The sequence below is a fragment of the Drosophila hydei genome, unplaced genomic scaffold, assembly GCF_003285905.1.
Source record: "Drosophila hydei strain 15085-1641.00,03,60 unplaced genomic scaffold, DhydRS2 tig00008128-arrow-arrow-pilon, whole genome shotgun sequence".
In the NCBI taxonomy this organism is placed as follows: domain Eukaryota; kingdom Metazoa; phylum Arthropoda; class Insecta; order Diptera; family Drosophilidae; genus Drosophila; species Drosophila hydei.
Genome location: NW_022045838.1, coordinates 1517790 through 1537192, shown reverse-complemented (window position 1 = coordinate 1537192; position 19403 = coordinate 1517790). Strand labels below are relative to the sequence as shown.

At 38.8% G+C, this 19403-nt stretch overlaps 1 protein-coding gene across 2 annotated transcripts in view; it reads left to right on the top strand.

Annotated features, from left to right (window-relative positions):
• The first annotated feature begins 477 nt into the window (after positions 1–477).
• Positions 478–19403, top strand: part of LOC111601566 (serine-rich adhesin for platelets) — a 40189-nt gene continuing 21263 nt past the window's right edge. For both annotated transcript variants that reach the window (XM_023318213.2, XM_023318212.2), the window contains exons 1-2: positions 478–583; positions 13963–14379. In XM_023318213.2, the coding sequence (XP_023173981.2) occupies positions 563–583; positions 13963–14379 (438 nt within the window). In that variant the 5' untranslated portion in view covers positions 478–562. The remainder of the gene's footprint in view (positions 584–13962; positions 14380–19403) is intronic.

Sequence of the window (19403 nt, the reverse complement as noted above, 5' to 3'; positions counted from 1 at the left end):
TGTGAGAGTCGATAAAATGTATTGAAATGTTTGTAAAACTCATGAAAGCAATGAGCGCCAAAATCGAAAGAGAAGCAAATTACGTAAGCGCAGTGTGAGCAACGTAAACGCAATGTGAGCAACGCAAGTACAACATGCGCAAAAGCTGCACCATTTAACAGAAAAGGCAGTCATTTAACAGAGTTACTCCAAAGCAGGATATTATCCTGCCAACATGGAAAAAAATACTTTTAGTTGATTTTAGCAGCACAACCCCGTCGCCAGCAGCAGCTAGGAGCAGCAAATGCTTGCCGTCGCGACAAATACGCAAAATTAAACATTGTTATTAAAAAGACAAAAACTAAAAATCGAGTGTAAAATCAAAATTCTGCGTAAAACAGCAACAACAAAACAACAACAACAAGAAAATGTGCGGTGAAATATAGTGTGTGTGTGTGTGTGTAACAGCAACAGCAATAACAACAACGAACCGTTGTGAGCACAGTGGTTGAAAAAGAAAAACACAAAGAAGCAGACGCAAAGGGGCAACAACAGCAACAAAGCCAAGGAAAGCGCAATCAAAATGTCGACAACAGTGGAACAGGTGAGTAAAAAGAAGTCGCGCAACGTAACTTGAGTAAATTTATGTAATTTTGTATTTTCTTTTTTTATTTTTTTGTTATTTTGTTTTGGGTGGAAAGTCAATCAGTCAGTGCGGCAATGTTACGGTATTTTTAACGGCAGCCATTGCCGACATCTGCGTAACATTCAGTGTCAGTGCCGACTAACAGTCTGCCTGTCGCTCTGTCTCTCTGTCTGGCTGGCTGGCTGGGCAGCTCTTTGTCTGTCAGTGTCTGTGTGTGTAGGTGTAACCAACTTACGCGCTCTCTCTCTCTCCCCCATTCTCTTTCTGCTTGCGTATGTGTGTCTGTATTGGCATGCGGCTGACTGTTTTGCATTGCCATGCCAACGGCGACGCTGGCACTTCCTGTTTGGCTGATATTGCCTCGATTTGACAGCAAAATTCGATTAATTTCTAATCTGTACATCAGCTCGGCAAGTGCCACAGCCAGACTGAGACTCAGACTTGCTCGCCCGCTTCATACGTATTCAGCGACAAATATAAATAGCTGTCATTTTGTCAGCGAATTGAAATTCAAATACAACCACACACCGACACACACCCACACATGCACGCATTCAGTCACACGCACTAGACGCGACATTGCATGCAAATTCCGTTTGCATTTACAGTGAGCGCTCGCATATGAAGGCAAATACCTTTAGCCGGCTTAAAGTTTTGCAGTTTCCAACTATTTGAGAAGTTTACTTTGCAAACAGTTTTTAATAACGTGCGTGCATAAAAAGTTTTATGGTATATAAAAAATCCTTGCTCTCAGATTGTTGTTGCTCAATACAGCTTTTGTTTTATGTATCATTGAGGATGAGTTTATATATTTTATAGCAAAATGCTCTTAAAATATATGTTTTTATTTGCTAGTAAAGTAAAGTAGATTACAAAAATGGAACTGAAAGCTAATTTTTGTAAACAAAATGGTGATGTTTTGCTTATGAGCTATTTTAATATTATTTAAATTCAATATTTTTAGCTAATTTTTATATAAATATGTATATACATATATGTTTTTCTATAGTTTTTATACATAATGCTATAATTCTCTGAGTACACATCTTTGCTATAAGCAGTTGTTCTCTCAATCGTGACCTTACTGTACTTCGAATCAATCGTGCATTTCCATGTCTGCGATTTGAAATTTTGTTACAAGCGCTAGTCAAGCTGGCTCCTCTTGACACTCTCTCCCCCACTGTGTAACCAATTTAAGTACCTCCAGCCAACGTATACCCTACTTCAGTATAATAAGAAGGTATTCAGAACACAAGTTTTCACTTTGCATGGCTTCAATTCTCTAATTGTATCTTAATTTTATGTAAATGTTGTCCCATCTCTGAGTGGCAGTTGGCTTATGTGGCATATTCGTTTTATACTTCTTCTTATTCGCTGCTGCCACGCGTAAGATTCTCGCCTTGAAAGTCACAGAAAAACTTTTGTTGCATATTTCTGGCGCGCATGTAGCGCGAGTCATTACGTTTTATAGACTTTATAAGAAGTTCGCTGATGCAGTTTGGTCAAAAGTTTTTGCTGCGCAGCGTTGCGTTACCAGGTGACTGTTCTTATGTACAATAATATATACATATATATATATATATATATATACATATAAAGTGTATATATGTATGGCAAACTGATGAGCTTAAGCAACGGAAGGCGACTTCCTCTTTCGACATTAAAGTTGAGCAAAAAGAAAAACATTTTGAAGCGTTTTTTAATATAATTTTTGTTCGCTTTGCTTTGGGCTTAGTCTGGTCAAACAGAAAAACAAGCTGAAAAATAAATCTCATCTCCTGCCATCCCATTAAATTGTTTATATTGTTTACCACATCGCTAATATAATAAACTAACTTTTGTGACATTTTGTATTATATTTAATTCCCATTTAATTATCTAATTGGCTAGACTTTCTTCCTTCAAAAACTTAACTCAACTTTAGAAGCTGCTTAAAATGTATTTTTGTGAAGGCTTCTTTTGAATAAAAAGCTTTGAAATTTGATTCAAACTTATACAAATGTTCATTCATGGAGTTCAGCAGAAAAGTATGCTATGTTTTTCTCCCAAAATCAAACTATAGAGAAACTTGTTTCAGTTGAAAATTCTGATTGTGTATAAAAGTTATGCTTGATTGAAGAAGGTATATTGAATTCTATGGAGTGTATACAGTATTTATATATAAATATATATACATATTTTTATATCTATCCCTTCTTGATCCGGATTAGTTGAAGCTCATGGCATGCGCTTCTGTTTATGTCTATGTTTACATTTGTATGTCAACATACATTTATGCTGTGGGTAGGGAATGCATTGGACTTCAGCAGATGTGTATGCTATTTATGATACATAAATATTTTATATATAATATATACGATATTTGATTTAAGCTTCAGCTTTAGTTTTTATTTATTTATTTTTTATATTTTTATTTAGTTCGTTTGTTGCAGCTTATTGTCTGAGATTTTATTACGCATCCCTTATGCCAGTATACACATTCAAATTTGTTCATTCTTCGGGACGTAATCTCTTCAATCTTTACCTGTTGTTGATAGTCAAATTATTTACGGTGTGGTTTGAATGCACGGACAGTTTCTAGATTATTTTGCAGGACTTGAGTTGTGTTTGTTGAAGTCCGTGCCGTAGAGTCTCACACCGGTATTCCTTATAGGAAGGTTGACTGCGAAATTCGAGCTGCTTTACCATGTTATATAACTAATATTTTTATCATAGAATTCCATTCGACTAGGAGGTGTTCAAACTCTATTTCAGACTCACTCTTTGAAAGGGTTCATTAGCCTACTCAACATTTAACGGCTTTCGCTGTGTTCGTCTACAATTAAGGCTATATCTTATCAATATCCAGCTACCTTATAGCCTTACCTATACACATATATGTATTTATATATAGCTGTTCCAATGAAATTTATTGTTTGCTTGCTTGGTTAACTAAGAAAATAATTGGAATTGCCTATGAATTATAGACATCATGTTTTATGTATAGCATATAGCAAGCCGATTTGTAACGGTGCATGGAGCGCACACATACACACACACATGCTCAAATGTCTAGTTATTGTAGCTGTGGCTGTTACGTGCGAAGCTTCCTGCTTTTTGTGCAGTATTTTTGCTGGAGCATAAATTACAACTTCAGAGGTTAGCAACACTCACTGAGGGGCACACACGTATGTTTGCCATGGGTAGCTGCTTGGCTGTCAGTGTCGCCGGCTGCCACTGCTTACATAATGTTAATGATGCTGCCGCCTCGTCCAGTGCCGGGGCTCATTTCATGTTGTTTGTAAAAAAAGAAAAAGAAAAACAAAAATACAAAAGTAAACGTCAAACAATATGCAGCTGCGACACGTGACATGGGGCGTGGGAGTGTGCATGACCCGCGGATGTGCACAATGGACGCACTGCATCCTTTACTAAATTGTTTTCCCCTGTTGCTGTTGTTGTTGCATATTATTTCAATTTGGCGGCATAATAAAGTGCTTCCGTTGTGTGCAACGCCTCAGCTAGCTAAAGCTCAGCTGCAACATCCCCAAGGATAATGCCATTCAAGCTTGGCTTCGTTATGCTTGTTTGCGCTGATGCACACATGCAGCGTCAAGGGATAGCGCCGCTCCTGCCTTGACACACACACGCATGCACACATACAGCTGCAAAGTTCATGGCCCCCGCTGCAGCGCCGGCAATTGGCATTAAGTGACCGCCAAACGTGTCATTTGTGCTGCTCCGGCGGCGCCGCCTCTGCCCTGGCCAAGGTCAAATTTAACTGTTTTGATTTAATTTATTGTTGCATACATTTGAGCGCTCATAAAATGCCAAACACACACCTGCTCCAGCTCCCAGCGCCTTGCATCACCTTGCTCCTTCCTCTTCTTCTTTTCAGCGGGTAGCAAAGCCAATATTTTGCTTGTCTGCCTCTGTTTATCTTTGTCTTTGTCTCTGCGTGTGTGTGAGTGTGTATTTTGATTGCTTTTGCTCACACTCTTAACACAACACCACATTATACACACACAGGCACACACAGTCATCCACACCCACACAGTCAAGAGGTGACTCAATGTCTTGCTCATTTCCTTCGAATGGACAAAACGAAACGAAACGAAACGAAACGAAACTATATTCAACATTTCTTTATGCCCAACAGTCCCTGTGTGTGTGTGTGTCTGTATTGGTGAGATTCTTTGTGGCATAAATAGGGGTTCTCGGCTGCCATAACATACATATATATATATATGTAAGTGTATATGTAGCCAACTTTAAATGACTTTCCTTTTGCCAATTCGTAAAAGGCTTGTAAATTGCTTTTACATTGGTTTCTTGTTAGCTTTATCTTTGTCTTACGCCTTATATTTCTTCTTCGCTTTTTAGTCAACTTTATTTCGCCTTGAAAATTAACTGAAAAGTTTTATTTTTATAACCGTAACGAAATCTGTGCTTAACAGCGAACTTTAAGAAACCCTTCAAAATGGCTTCCGATCAATACTTTTTTAAAAACTGAGTTAAATATAAACGGGAGAGCTTTTATTATAACTTTTGTTCCAGCCAATTTTTACTAGCTCACAGCTGAGTAAATAAGTTTTTTTTCGTGATTAAAATGAGCTTGACTGTGAGCTGCAATTAATTAAAGGGGTAGATTAGTCTAGATGAGTCGTTACTTTGGTCTTTTAGGAACTTTTAATTTGCTGTATATAAAATACTTAGAGCCAAAAATTAATTTCAGTTAACTTTAAAATAAAGTTTTTGTTAGTAAAAGTTGTTATACTTTTCCAGATTTCGATTAAGCTTTACAGCTTAGGAGTTAAGGCAATGCAACTTGAAGCACAGACTGAAATTTGTATCTCTATCATACGTATACGAATAACATGCATAGTCCAACAGCTACATTGCTCACCTGTTATTACAGAGTATTCTATAGTTATGTCCATGCCTTCCTGACAGCTTCATTAATTCATTTTCCATATGCTTCTCTAGTTTACAGAGTATCCCATAGTCATGTCTATGGCTTCCTTCATTTTCCTTTGCTTCCACTATACGAACATTCTCTAGTTTAATGTGCACAGTTTTACACTTACATAGTTCACTACAACTCCCTACTTTTACAGAGTATGCCATAGTCATGTTTACATCATCCTTAAAGCTTCATTAGTTGATTTTCCTTTTGCTTCCACTATACGAACTTTGCAGCCATTAACTGTTATCTCTTTCACAGTTTTCGGCTTCCACACGCTATTCGTCCGTCTGGTTGCCTCTGTTTCTGAAAGCCATATTTAATATACACTACCAATAAGCATACTTTGGCTATTGCATGCAACATGTTGCAGCAATTGCTCCTTGTGTTAGCCTCTGATATAAATTGAATATTCATCAGGTTCAATTTATGGCCATATATCGATTGCTATATTAAACCCTCAAAATTGGCTTTTTCAACCGAGGCGCTTTTATTATTAGCTCGTTTTTTTCACATATATCTTGCCAAAAGAAAAAAAAATGCGAATCATACTGCGAGTAAGGCAGCAGATAGCGAAGAAGGCGAGGCTAACGTAAGAGTGATTGTGCTTTGCCCTCCACACACACCCACGCACTGCTTCAAGTGTGTGCATTGTTTCTTTTCTCATTTTCTTGATTTTATTACTTTTACTTTTTACGATTTATTTGCCGAAATTTCTTATTTCCCTTTGCACGCAGCGCACAGCAGAGCAAAGAAAGGAAATTGGCGTATTGTTATGGTTTGTTGCCCCAGCTACTGCTGCTGCTGCTGTTGTTCCTCTTCCTGTTGCTGGCACTGTCGGTGGCAGTGACACTGCCACTGGAATTCCCGCTACTATTGCAGCCACTCACAGCGCAATTTTGTGGCAAATTCAATCAACGTTGTTGTTAATCGATTCTGCATAGTCCACTCTCCCTGGCAAGCTTCTTGCTCCAGATATGTGCCACCTTTATCAGCTTGCTCACATGTTTTCTCCATGTGCGCTGTATGCTCTTTCAGCATTCGGCTTCAGTCATATGTACACACACACCCACACACACACATGCACACGGGTTTTCATTAATCATACGCCATGTTGCATCCACATAGCATTCGCTGCAATCACTGACTGGCAAGTGGCATTGCACACGGATTTTCCATGCCTCTGCACACGTATCCACTCACAGCAATAGCTGAAGTGGGCGAAGAGCGCATTTCGGAGGGGACTTGGCTTCCAGCTTGCAAACATAAACACATGGCATTCCCTCTGCCCCACACATATGTTCAAATTCAATTCCGAATATTCGCCATATTCTATAAACCCATTTTCATTTATTTCCGCAAAATAAAATTTAACATATATATATATATATATGTATTTTTTTTTTTAAGCCGGCAAACTACAATTTTTGATGCCATGCGAAATATATATATGAAATGGGTTAGAATTGTGAATGGAAGTTGAAATGCTCTTGCTGGCATGAAAGATTTTGAATTTGTTTCCATGGAAATGAATGAAGTGGAGTCATTTGAGCTAGCCCAAATGTATCCTTCTGATTAAGCAGCTCAATTTGTCAGAGTGGGTTAAAGCTAGGAGAATCCGAGCGGAAGGAAGCTTTGACACAACATATCACAACATATTCGTCATATTCATGAAGATGACTGCAGCTTCAGGCTTAGTATATCTTCTATCAAGCACTTCTTTGGGTAGGGCGTATCTGAAAGATATTGCTGTATGACTCCGGCCTGTTGAAACTCTTCATAAGATTATGCTTTAGCCTATGGAATCTTTTAATACCTTATGTAAGAGTCAACAAAACATTTTACCACCTAAGTTTACTACCTAAAGTTAAGTATCTTGGCAATCCTCTCTGATCGGCTTAGGTCAGCTTAAACGAAATCCTCTTCAACCTATATTAAAATCATCTACAGCATGTTTCTAAATTTAATCCCGCTACAAACAAACTTCACGTTCAATTTGGTAAAACTCTTTGTTTGGCCAACAAAAAGTTAGTTTAAATTGCTGTTCAAATTACCAGACGCATTTAAACTACAACTGGCAAATGCGAACATAATGTTCTGGCATAGCAAATTAGGCATTTGCCAGTCTTCGCCATGGAAATCAATAAAATCGAATTAACACATGCAAATATTAAAATATTGGCTTTATTCTTGCCTGCATACGATTATATCAGAATATTACTCTCGCTGCCTCTCTCTGCCTTCCTCTCTCCTTCTCTCTCGCAATTTAGTAAATTGCACACGGACTAAATAAAAAAAAGAGAAAAATTACGCTCGCTCCCTAAACAGGTTATCTAAATTGCAAATTTTGCGGCTTGCGTAATTGAAAAACATAAAACGGCAGGCAGAGCTGCGCTTAGCTATCTCCCTCTCTCCAGCGCTATCTCTGCCTCTCTCTTTTACTCTGCTGCCACTTTAGTTATGCAGCATGGGCAGCAAATTAAATGAAAATGTCGCTAAAAATAGCTAGCGAATGTGTTGCCTTTACTCTCTCTCTACCTCTCTCGCTCTCTCTTCATAATGCAATTACAGTAGCGCTGTGTCAATTTACTGCAAAATGGCTGTCATCGATTTCCGCTTATATTCAATAATTTTTGACGAAATCATTTTGAATGTGGTTCGATTTACACTGTTTTTCTGTTATTTGATTCATCGTAGCTCTTTTATGTATTTGACATTTTGTGTTTCGCGCTCCAAATGCCATCGAAAATATGCATTAATTTGTTTAAGTGTGTGTGCCCGATGTGTCTGTGCGTGTGAGTCCTTTGCTGACAGCAACAACAACATCTAAGAGCCACATGAAGTTCAATATTTGCCCGCGTTAAACCGTAGATGTATTAACATAATGTGTCAGCACAAAAAAAGTAGAGAATGTACGCAAACACACACATACGCACACACAGATACACTTTTGCATGCACACACTCACATTGATAGGACTTATACAATAATATGTGTATCTTAGCAGAGGTCGTATAGCACAGTGGTTAAAGGTTTGGTATAGATGGATAGGCAACAGTATTGTAAGACGAATATCTAGTGATGCAACAAGAGATATATAGGATAGAAATTATAGAGAATAGATATAAATGACATGAGGAAAACTGAGAATATATATTCTGAGTTAGAGAGATAGAAAGAAGAAGTAAACATAAGAGATAGCGAAATGAGGCCTTAGAGAGACTTATATAAACTAAAGGCTCAATTCGCATATATTATACATATAACAGAGAAAGAGACAGAGAAAAAAGAGAGAGGAAAAAACGAAAAAGTGAGGAAAAGGAAAAGCTGAGAGAGAGAGTAGAGAAGGGCAAGATGTAGACAGATAGAGAGAAAGTGAATAGATTAACTTGAACTACTAGGGTTAGCAAAACAAAATGCTGGGAGAGAGGCAGAGGGGATAGACAGTGAGAGAGAGAGAGAGAAAAAAAGTGAGAGTGAGCAAGGGGAAAGACAGAATAAGGAACAAATTCAAACAGATTATAGAGCTTCATGAGAGAGAAAGAAAGACAAAGAATAGTAAATATATATTGACAGCTTAGCTGATATCTATAAGAACTTGATCTGCGCTTAACATGCATAAAGTAGAACAAGATAAAATGTTTATACAGAGACAGACAGCCTGGAGAGATTGACAGTTTTTACATATCAATCAATATAGGCAAATCAGAAGTAACAGGAGACGCCTTCTCCCACTCTCTTTTTTAATTTAAAGAAAATATCTCACATTTCTAAAACTAGCAAAAGACTTCTCCATTTCATACACACGTTTCTCTCACTAGTTAAGCACTGTGCGCTAACATACTTCAAGTTGCTGTGCGCAAATGTTTCTGTCGCTTGAAAAATATGACGACAACTGTCAGCAGACGATACCAGAGTTTCAGCCATTTTTCCAGCTGAAAGATTCGAATTGGCAAGGCACCGCGTTGCGTTAACTTCTTTTCCTGTCGCGGTCGCACAAGCCTCCAGCTCCAGCTCCAGCTCCTGCTCGGCTGTCAGTTGCTGCACAACGCTTCCGCTGCTTAAGCAACGTTCAAGCATACACAAACACGCGAATAGAGTGAGGCTGTGGCTGAGGCATGTCACGTATGTTTGTGCCCAAGCATTCGCATAAACATTCCGTCACCATTTTGTCTACAGCTCCTGCCAGGCTGCCTTCTGCCTCGGGCTGCTGCTTGTGGCACATCTCATATCCATCTGCAGTGACAACACATTGGCATTGACGGGCGCGCGTCGTTTGTGTTAAATGTCAGTGCTGTGGCAGGCCAGGTCCCTTTGGCTGGGGTCACAGCAATTGACCTTCCATTCATCACAGGCCATAGCCGCAGCCACAGACACAGCCACCGCCACCCCCGCTGCCAAGAGCCCTGCACATTGTTTACCAAGGCGAAACTCTATTGATGTTTACAAAATTCATTTATTGATTATGGGCACGAAAGTTTTTGGTTACTGAAACAACACAAGCGCAAAATGTGCTGGGTTTGGGTTACTCTAGCGTACTCGGGTCTCTCTAGGTCTGTGGGCCTGCTGGGACTGTTGGGTTCTCTAATTATCCACTCAAATGAGGCTGAAAAAGAGTCGAGGCTGAGCTGTAACTGCTGTCAATTCCTTTTATCTGGCGTCGTCTGTCTGTTAGTTAATGATGAGTGCGTTGAGCGCTTCCATATGGCGACTTCCGTTTTACATTTTTCCTTTAAGCCTTTTTCTGCTTGGCAGCCAAAATAACTGAATAACTGTAAATAAGCAGGTTTTTTGCCTTGGAATGCGAGAAGTGCTTTTCGTCGCGTCCCTCGTTCAAGGCAAATTTGCCCCACACACACGCAACAAAAGGCAACAAATGAAAGACAAAAATATTTCGTAATGAAAGGACTTGAGAAATATAATAAATAATGACAAGAGTCCCCAAGCAAAGTGAAATGCAACCATGAGTAAGGCGTTGCCCCGCCCCCACTCACAATTCGCTGGCTCCGACGCTGATGTGCCTTTAAAGCACGATGACAATTAGAAAATCTTTTGGCACTGTATAAAAAGGGTTTTCTCTTCTCTCGCTGCTCATTTCGAGAATTTGTTTTTCCCTTTCTGTCACTTGTTTTTTTTGACGTGAAAAATGAGCTGCAAGGCAGCGCGGCGTGCGCCTACAGCCAGGAATAACAAAACGAGTCGAAATTTTCTTTTCAGCTGCATTTGAGCGTGCCAAAGATTTATGCTTGGGTCTTATTTTTTCATTATCTTTCCCTGTCGCCAGATCACAGTGATGAACCAATTGTTGAGCAGAAATCTGTGTCGCGTTTTTCATCAGCTAATTGATGTGGTTGCTGTTTTGGCGGATACAAAATTGAAGCTAAAATGAATTTGTTGAAGGACATTTTCTCTATTTTTGGTTTTATGTTTACCATTGTAATTTTGTAGTTAGCATTCCTTAAGAATTGAAATGTAACTAAAAAGCAATACAGCGCATTATGGTCTTGTGAAAGTTCACATAAATTATATATATTCTATTATATATATAAATTATATATTTCTAGCCGCGCACTCAGCCAGATTATTTTTACATTTTTTGGTTCTATTATCCTATCAAATTCATAAACATATTCAAAAATATTTGTACCTAATCATGTTATTAATTAAATATTTAACATCTAGTTATACAATATTATCTATGAACAAGAACAATTACAAAGACACAAATAAATATTGACACAATACAAAAAGGTTAAATACCCAAAACATTTTTGTCAATTGAAACTAATTTGAATAACATTTTGTTTTATTGTAACTTTTTGTGCTGCAAAAACGAGGCATATTCATTTTTCTATAAAGCAATCAAAAAGCATTTACTAAATTATTCAAAACTTAACTAAAGACACAGCAACAACAGCAACAAAAGAAAACACGCTGACAACATGAAAACACAACACAAAATGCAAAACATGAAAACCATTTTATGATGAAAGCCAAACAAAAAGCTCAATTTAAAATGCAACCAAGCTCCAGATAGATGTTGAACTATAGATGAATATATACATTTGCACACACATATGTATATATACATACATACATATATATATATTTAAGTATACGTAGCACCCACAGTTCAAGCCGAGAAAATGTGTGAGGCAAATCCTTGCAGCAATCGCTGCCTAAATTAATTAATTGCTGCTGCTCTGTCGCTGGCAATTTGCCACGCCCACATCGAAAACTATAAATTCAATTTGCTTTATCTATATATATATATAGATGCTATATATATGTGTATGAGAAGCATAATTTTTTGCTGCTTGGCTGTCGCGGCAGCAGACCAAGTCAGCAGTGAAGCCAAAGTAACTTTTGCCAGCACCCGAAAATCCTTTTTTAATTAAATTTTCTGTACATTTTGCAGTTTTTAGGTTTGAGTTTGAGACAACGACGAACCCAACGCCTCATATATGACAAGCAAGTCCTTTGACTTTGCTGCCTCACTCATTCTCGCTGACTCTGTCTCAGTCTGAGGCTTCTTGCAGTTGCGACTGTAACCAAAGACAAAGTTTTGAGCTGCCTGCATTGTGCTTGCCTCTGCCTCTTCTGTTTCTGCTTCTTATGCTACTTGCTGCTGTTGTTGCTTTTGTTTTCCTGTCAACTTAATCCAATTAGATGCACACGTACTACAACACTCCGTCTTACCATTGAGCACATATGAGCGCAGTTTGCACTCTGATTTTCGACCCACCTCGTCTGCTGCGGCTGCGACTGCTGGCATTTATCATCCAGTCACGATAATAATGCAATAGATAAGAGCATTTTTGTTTGCAGATGACACGGTCTATTCTCTGCTCTAAGAGATTCTCAGATAAGATGTGTTATGTATCACAAAGGCGTTTATGATATCTGACAGTAATTCTCGGTATAAATAGCAAAACAGTTGTCTTGAGTGTATGCATAGTTTAGAGGCAATTTAGAGCAGCAATATTTCAGAAATTTAAATATTTTAGTTTGAGTGAATAGTTAAGTTAATTACATTTTCTGCAGTTACCTTGTGAGTTGGCTTTTTGGCTGTAATTTAGCATTTGTTAGTTTATTCTTTCTCATGTTGATACGATTGTTTTATGTATGTGTATACATATAAATTAGTGTACAAACTATTGCACAACATACACACATATATAGCTATCTATATCTATTTGTATATGTGTATATCATATATATTTCAGATAATTAACACTGTAGATAAAACAAGCTCATTAATATATAATAATATGACATGATAGCTTGTACTCGCTGCTGGAGCGCTTTTGCTCTCTCTAGCTGCCTCTCGCTCTTTGTCTCTCTCTCTCTCTCTCTCTGTCCTCTATACATCATGATCTCATTATCTCTTCCAGTCTCTCTCTGTCTCTTTCTCTAACTCTCCCTCTCTCTTTTCTTATCTGTGGCTTATCAGTGGCTGACCTGCTGTGCAAATTGTGAACTCACAAGAAAGCCAATCGGCAGAGTGAGGGAGAGAGAGAGAGAGTTACACTTTATTAGCTCGATTAGCAGATCATTCTATACCCTGTAAATGAAGCTTAAGCCTGAGTGTAGCCTAGAGCAAATATGAAAGTTAGAAATCATCAAAAGTTGCTTATGTAAAATAAATCTTAAGATAAATACATGCAGTTAATTTTTAGAAATTATGAAAATGTATCAGAAAAACTCTACAAGTCAACAACTTCATTAGTTCCATTTGCTGCTCTATCTATGCTTCATCAACATGGGCAATTATCACTAAGAAAAATTAATTTTCATAAACATATAAAACAATAACTTTTATGTATAGGATATCTGCAAGTCGTGCTCATTTAGGCTCCTTAACTATTTTGTCTTATCTCTAAAATTGAAAACAAAAAAAGTAAAGCCAGATGCTGTTCAGTTGCTTTGGTTAAGCTGAAACTGTTAAAATAGCGCCAAGGCAGGCGTGTTATCAGTGCGCTCCTCTCTATACGATATCTCTCTCTCTCTCTCTCACTCTCCGCTGCTTCCTCGCCTCAGCTACAACCCTCTCGTCAGAGCTTTGTCTCTGTGTGTAACAACATTTATGAACATGACGTGCATTTTTATGATGTGAGCACACCGAGGGGCAAACGCACGCTTCAATCTGTTTTTTTTTTTTTGTTATTTATAAATAAAGATTCGCTTGTATTGGTGGGATGCTGCTGTGGCACCCTTTACCTCTCTCTCTCTCTCTCTGGCTCTCTGAAGCGCCGCCTGCTGCGAGCTTAGTAGCATTTTTGCAGTCGAAATCGTGTGACACTTGCGTCCGGCATGCGCTGGCGGAAACAAAATTAATTACAAAATACTCATAATTTAACATTTAATACGAACGCTGTCATCCACTCAATTGCAGGCGTCCACCGATGCGCACACAGCACAGGGTGCTCTGACAGCAACAACAACAACAACAGCAGCAGCAGCAGCAGCAACAGTTGCAGCAACATCCGCGTCATCCACAGAAATTGAGCAACTGCAGCAGGCGCTGCTCGAGAAGCAAACGCAGCTCTACGCTTTGGAGACAGCTTGTTTGCGAGAAACAGAGCGCCAGGTGGAGCTGGAGGACAGTGTGATTGCGTGGCAGGACAAATACGATCGACTGTACGAGTCGCACAAGCGCGTGCAGAAAGTCAATCAGAGTCTGGAGGATAAAATGCTCAAGCTAGTCGATCGCAACACCAACGAGCGGGCGCAGCTCACCAGCGATGTGGCCACGCTCAGCGTACGATTGGCCCAGGCCAACTACAACATTGCCAAGCTGCAAAGGGAAATTGTGAGTAGAACGAAATCATATTTATATTGATTTATAGATAGCTACGTAGTTAAGATTTGACTCTAAGACACTCCAAAATCGAGACAGAATCACATTGAAGTAAGTTCGTTGTGCTAGAATTCATTGATAATATTGGTTAATGCAAGAAAGTATACTAAAATAGCTTATAAAAGATATAAAACGTTCGATCAAAAAGTTAGACTGCGAAGATATGCACATCTAAAAAAAACAATAATATATAGAAAATATATATAATATATATAATAATATATTCTATAATATATAGAAAACTCGTTAAGTAAGCTGCGTAAGTCTTAACTAAATGTTAGGTAAAACTCTAATAATTTCTATCATTTGACAGGAAAAGAAACTGTTTTAAAAAATAAGATACTATGAAGGCTTTAAAGTATATGCTAAATTAAAATATTTATCTAGAATGCCTATTTATATTAATTTAAAATGATAACAGACTTTATCAGTTGGCAAAAATCGACTTTGAAAAAGTATGCTAAGGTAAGACACTGCAAAGTGTGAGTTAGTTAACAGTGGGTTTATGTATGTTGAAGATCGATAACAATAAAAATTATAGTAATATCGATGAATCGAAAAGAAATCGATAATAGCAAATTACTTAAAGCAAGCCATGCTACTCGATCAGTAAGTGTGGATGCTAAGTATTTTATTGGCATAGTTATTAGAGATTGTGTTAGTAGAAAAACTCTATGCTCAAGTTCTTGTCAAATTTAAAAGCAACTGTACAGTCCAAAAAGAACTTATAAAGATTGTTGTTAAGCTCAAAATTTAGCTAAAATTTGTCAAGTTTCAAAATAGAAACATGTCATGTTCAGTGGTCTTATGTGTATACAAAGTCTAGTGTCTATCATGTAAGATAGTTAAAGTTTTGAAAGTAGCTGTCAAAATTAGACATTTGACATTTCACAACTAGCTGCACTGCTCTGAGTTTTCTGCTAAGTTTTAGGCTAAAAGAGTAAAACTTTATACTAAAAGTAATAAAGGATACTCGAAGCTTTATCACAGTGAAATCCTCAAAAGCCTCAAGTCAATTAGAAATAATTTCGATACATGCATAATTTATATTCAATTGTTGCAAGCTTAATAGCTAGTACACAAAAGCCTTAAACAAGTCTCATGCTTTGTTAATTAGTGCAGCGTGAGTGCGCCAGGCAAATTGTAATGCGCTTTTCGGTAGAATAGAAAATGCCGAGAAAAGCATCGAATTTGCGCCCGTTAGGCTGGCCAGCTAATTGGTGGCCAACTTTTTGGATAGCTGTTGCCATAGAGGGTCGGCGTGCTAGGCGCTTGAAGGGTGTGGCATCAAAAATTTGGTAGCTGCAACTTTAAGCTCTTGAAAGTCGCTTAGTAGAGCTAAACCAATGCAAGGCGGCAAAGCGTTAAAAACTAGAAACTTTTCCAATTCAGTTCGTTTTTTGCTTGCTTTTTGTATATTACGAAGCCAAACACGAAAAATATCTGCGCGAAAGTTTTCAATTAAGGCAAACAGTAAAACGCCATCGGGCGAACTGCACTTTAACGGAGCGTAGAACGATGGGGCACTGGGGAGCGAGGGGCATGGCATCAGGCAGCCTTTTAACGCACTTTTACTATAATCGGTGCAGAGTCCAGGCTGGGTCGAGGTCGAGCTATTTGTACAGGCGATAGCCCATGTTGCAAACAATTAGCGACCCATTGGCTAAAAGAGAGTCTACAAAGTTGAGGTAATGGTTAATGGATCTGCCCCAGCTGGCAACGTGCACGCGCACACACAATCAACTAACCAACTGCATTTGTCTGCTTCTTTTATTAACTTGTTTTTGTCTTTTTGTCTCAAGTGTTGGGCTCAAATTAATACTTAAAGGACATTTTCACCTTTTAAAAAGTTTGCCTTGCGTTTTAAAGTGGAAAAGGTTTTGTTGAGCAGTAGTGGAAACTGTGACGAGCCAGAGGTAGCGCTTAGTCAGCTTCGATGTACTGGGCGTCTATGTATTATATATTTGTAGATACCTTTTTGTGTGAGTGGTTCCTTTTTAGTTCGTTTCCTCTTGGGCTTTACGCGCAAAAATAGCAAATATAGTTTCAGCAGAGAGAAAAAATCCTTGCTCTTCATTTCTATATGCTCTTAACTCTACCGCAGTTAATGTTTCATATTGTACTAGCTCTACAAAGTGGGCGTGGCATATCGCAAGTAAAGATCTGCTAATCTATGACTTTATCTCTTTATAATCGCTCCAACTTTCCACGCATATTTCACTCCTATATATAAAATTCCCTAAAACTAAAATTTCCCGCTAATTCACTTTCTATCTAAGCCCAAACTATAAGTATTTTAATAGTTAGCTGACATTCGCCTTTGGCTGACATGTTTTTTGGCCCTGATGTGTAGAAAAAATGTCGTTGATTGCAGCTGTGTGTTTTGTTGGCTGTTGCTTTTGCTTTTTGTTGTCTGTTGGCTGTTGGCTGTTGCTGTTTTCGTGCGTTTGGGGCTTGGCGACAATGTCAATAACCTTTAGTCGTATTTCTGCGCTTTGGCCACCCTGCTTGGCCGGATGAAAAATCAGCACTTGGTCATGGACTGTCGCTGCGTCACGTGCCATCGTGAATTCCGCTCACTACAGCTCTGTCTCCCTCACTCTTCGTCTCTCTCTCTCTCTTTCACTCTCTGTTTCTGGCTTGCTCTATCTGCATCCTGTGTACCTTTGGCATGCCTTGGCCATGGTTCGTTAATCTGCCGTTGGCTTTTTGCATGATAGCTTGGCATTTCCGTTGCAAAACACTTAGCCGTATGCCATAGTCCTCTGCTCGTCCTGTAAACTGTTGTCTCTCTATCTCTCTCTCTCTCCCTCTCTCTTTCTCTGTGTGTATGTGTGAATGGGGCGGCGCTGTGTCCTGTAATCGCTTGCCATACTTGACGGTTGTTGTGGGCTGTTATTGTTTACTGTTCAGGCTGTATGCAAAAAGATTTTACTCTCAAATACCCTGCAATCAGCTACCAGCTGGAGGTTGCTTTAAAGAGGCATAAGTTTTTGAATACGCAAGTAGACTACTTAGCGGTCAATGGCTGCTGAATGAAAGGTTATAAAGTTAAGAATGGCTGAGTTACATTCAAGTTTTCTGTTAGAGTTGAGGCTGAATAAGCCTTTGGTAGAGGTAAATGTGTTTAATATTATTTATATTTTTAAGCTACTTCAAAGACTCTTTTAGTAGAAGTACAATAAAAATTCTACGGTATTTGGCTGCATATTTGCACTCTATGCCATATTCTTTGGTTTCGTTTGAATATTTGATGGGCACTGGCTTCCATTTTGATACAGCCAGTCGTGTAACCCTTGCCCCCGACCATTGTAATTCCCACTTGCATTAAATGCCGGAGCAATTGTAAATATGCGGAGCCCCGTGGCACTGCAATTGGAGCAGATAAAATGCAAGCGCACAGTTCACGTGGCAATCGCACAGCTCACAGCTCAGTCACATTGATGTGTGGGTGGTGTGCTTCCGTTTTTTACTTTTTTATTATTTCTCTGCTTTGCCCAGGAACTGGTGTAATTAATGTTATGTACCTGGCGGCATCTGTTTTGAGTGTTGTTCGCGCTGTTCACTTGTGCTTGAGTCGTGCCAGTCAAGACGGCGGCGGCTGCCTCATTGTCATCTTCCATTTGAATGCGCGGCCCGAAAACTTTCGGTACGCCCTGTGCAACGGTGCGTATAAGTGATTGCATTCTGAAGCTCCTTTCCTGCCTTCCTGTTGCTCTACTCGTCTGGCTGTTCGCCTCACTTTGCTTTCGGCTTAGGCGTCGCTGCTTGGCGCTTGTTTTGGGCCTGTGTGCTTAATTTCTTAAAAGTTATTTACATATTTGCCTGATGTGGTTTCCCAACTAAGCGAACGTGGCTTAGTTGGGCTTGTGCACTGCTGCTGTTGTGGGCGTGCCAGCGGTACGTTCGTGCTGTTGACTGATGGCTTTGGCGTCTAGCAGGATATTGGGCCAGGGATTTGTGAGTTTTGAGGTAAAGTGCTATTTGAGGCAAATATTGAAGCGCCGAATTAGCTTTATCTAGCAGCAAACAGGAGTGAAGAACCCGAGTGTAAAATGTGGTTGAAACAATTTGAGAAGTTTTATTGTACTTAAGGCCAGCATCAAATGGCTTTCGTTTATATTGCTTTTAAGTCAATAGCTTATTTGTTTATTTACTCACTTCTGCCTTTTTTCCTAGCTGTTGACTTGACTCACTGTATTTTGTATTTAATATATCTTTCTCTAAGAGTCATCCAAGTGTTTTACGCCTTTTCTTTGTCGTTTTTTCTTACTTTCTTTCTCTCAGTCCCTCAATCCTTTTCTTTCCTTAGTTCTCTTTTTTTTACTTATTCTTTCTCTCACTCTTTTTTTCTCTCTTTCTCTTATTCTCTTTCTACTTGTGTCTATTTTTCTCCCTCCTTCTCTTTCTTCCCAATTTATCTATGTCTTTGTTGGTTGTTTTTTTCTCGCCCCCTTCTCTCTTGCCCACTCTCTCATCTTTTTCTATGTCCTCTTTTTCTATCTCTGACTGTTCCTTTCTCTCGCTCTCTCTCTTATTTATTCATCATGTATTTTTGTTTCCACTGATTCATTTATAGATTTCTACTTTATCATTATCTTCTTTGCTACTAATCAATAGCCTCTCTATGCGATTTTCAAAAGTCAAAACAATCCTTATAACAGTGATAGGTTATATATACAGAAGCCATATTCTTTCAAACTCTCTCTCTCTCTCCCTCTCTCCAATTTCCTGTCAGTTCTGCTCAGCCCTTACACTAGCTTCCCTCAACTTCATTATCATGTATATCTGCACCGTTGCACAACCCAAAATCAAATCAAGCAACGCGGTAACATTCATGGTTCAACGAAATCCACTGTGAATCCATCTTGCTGTTTAATTTCCCTGCACAAACATTGAAGCGGCTTCCGGTTGCATGTCAAATGAAGCACAAATAGTAAAAGACCTGGAAAATATGCGGCCGAAAGTGCATGCAA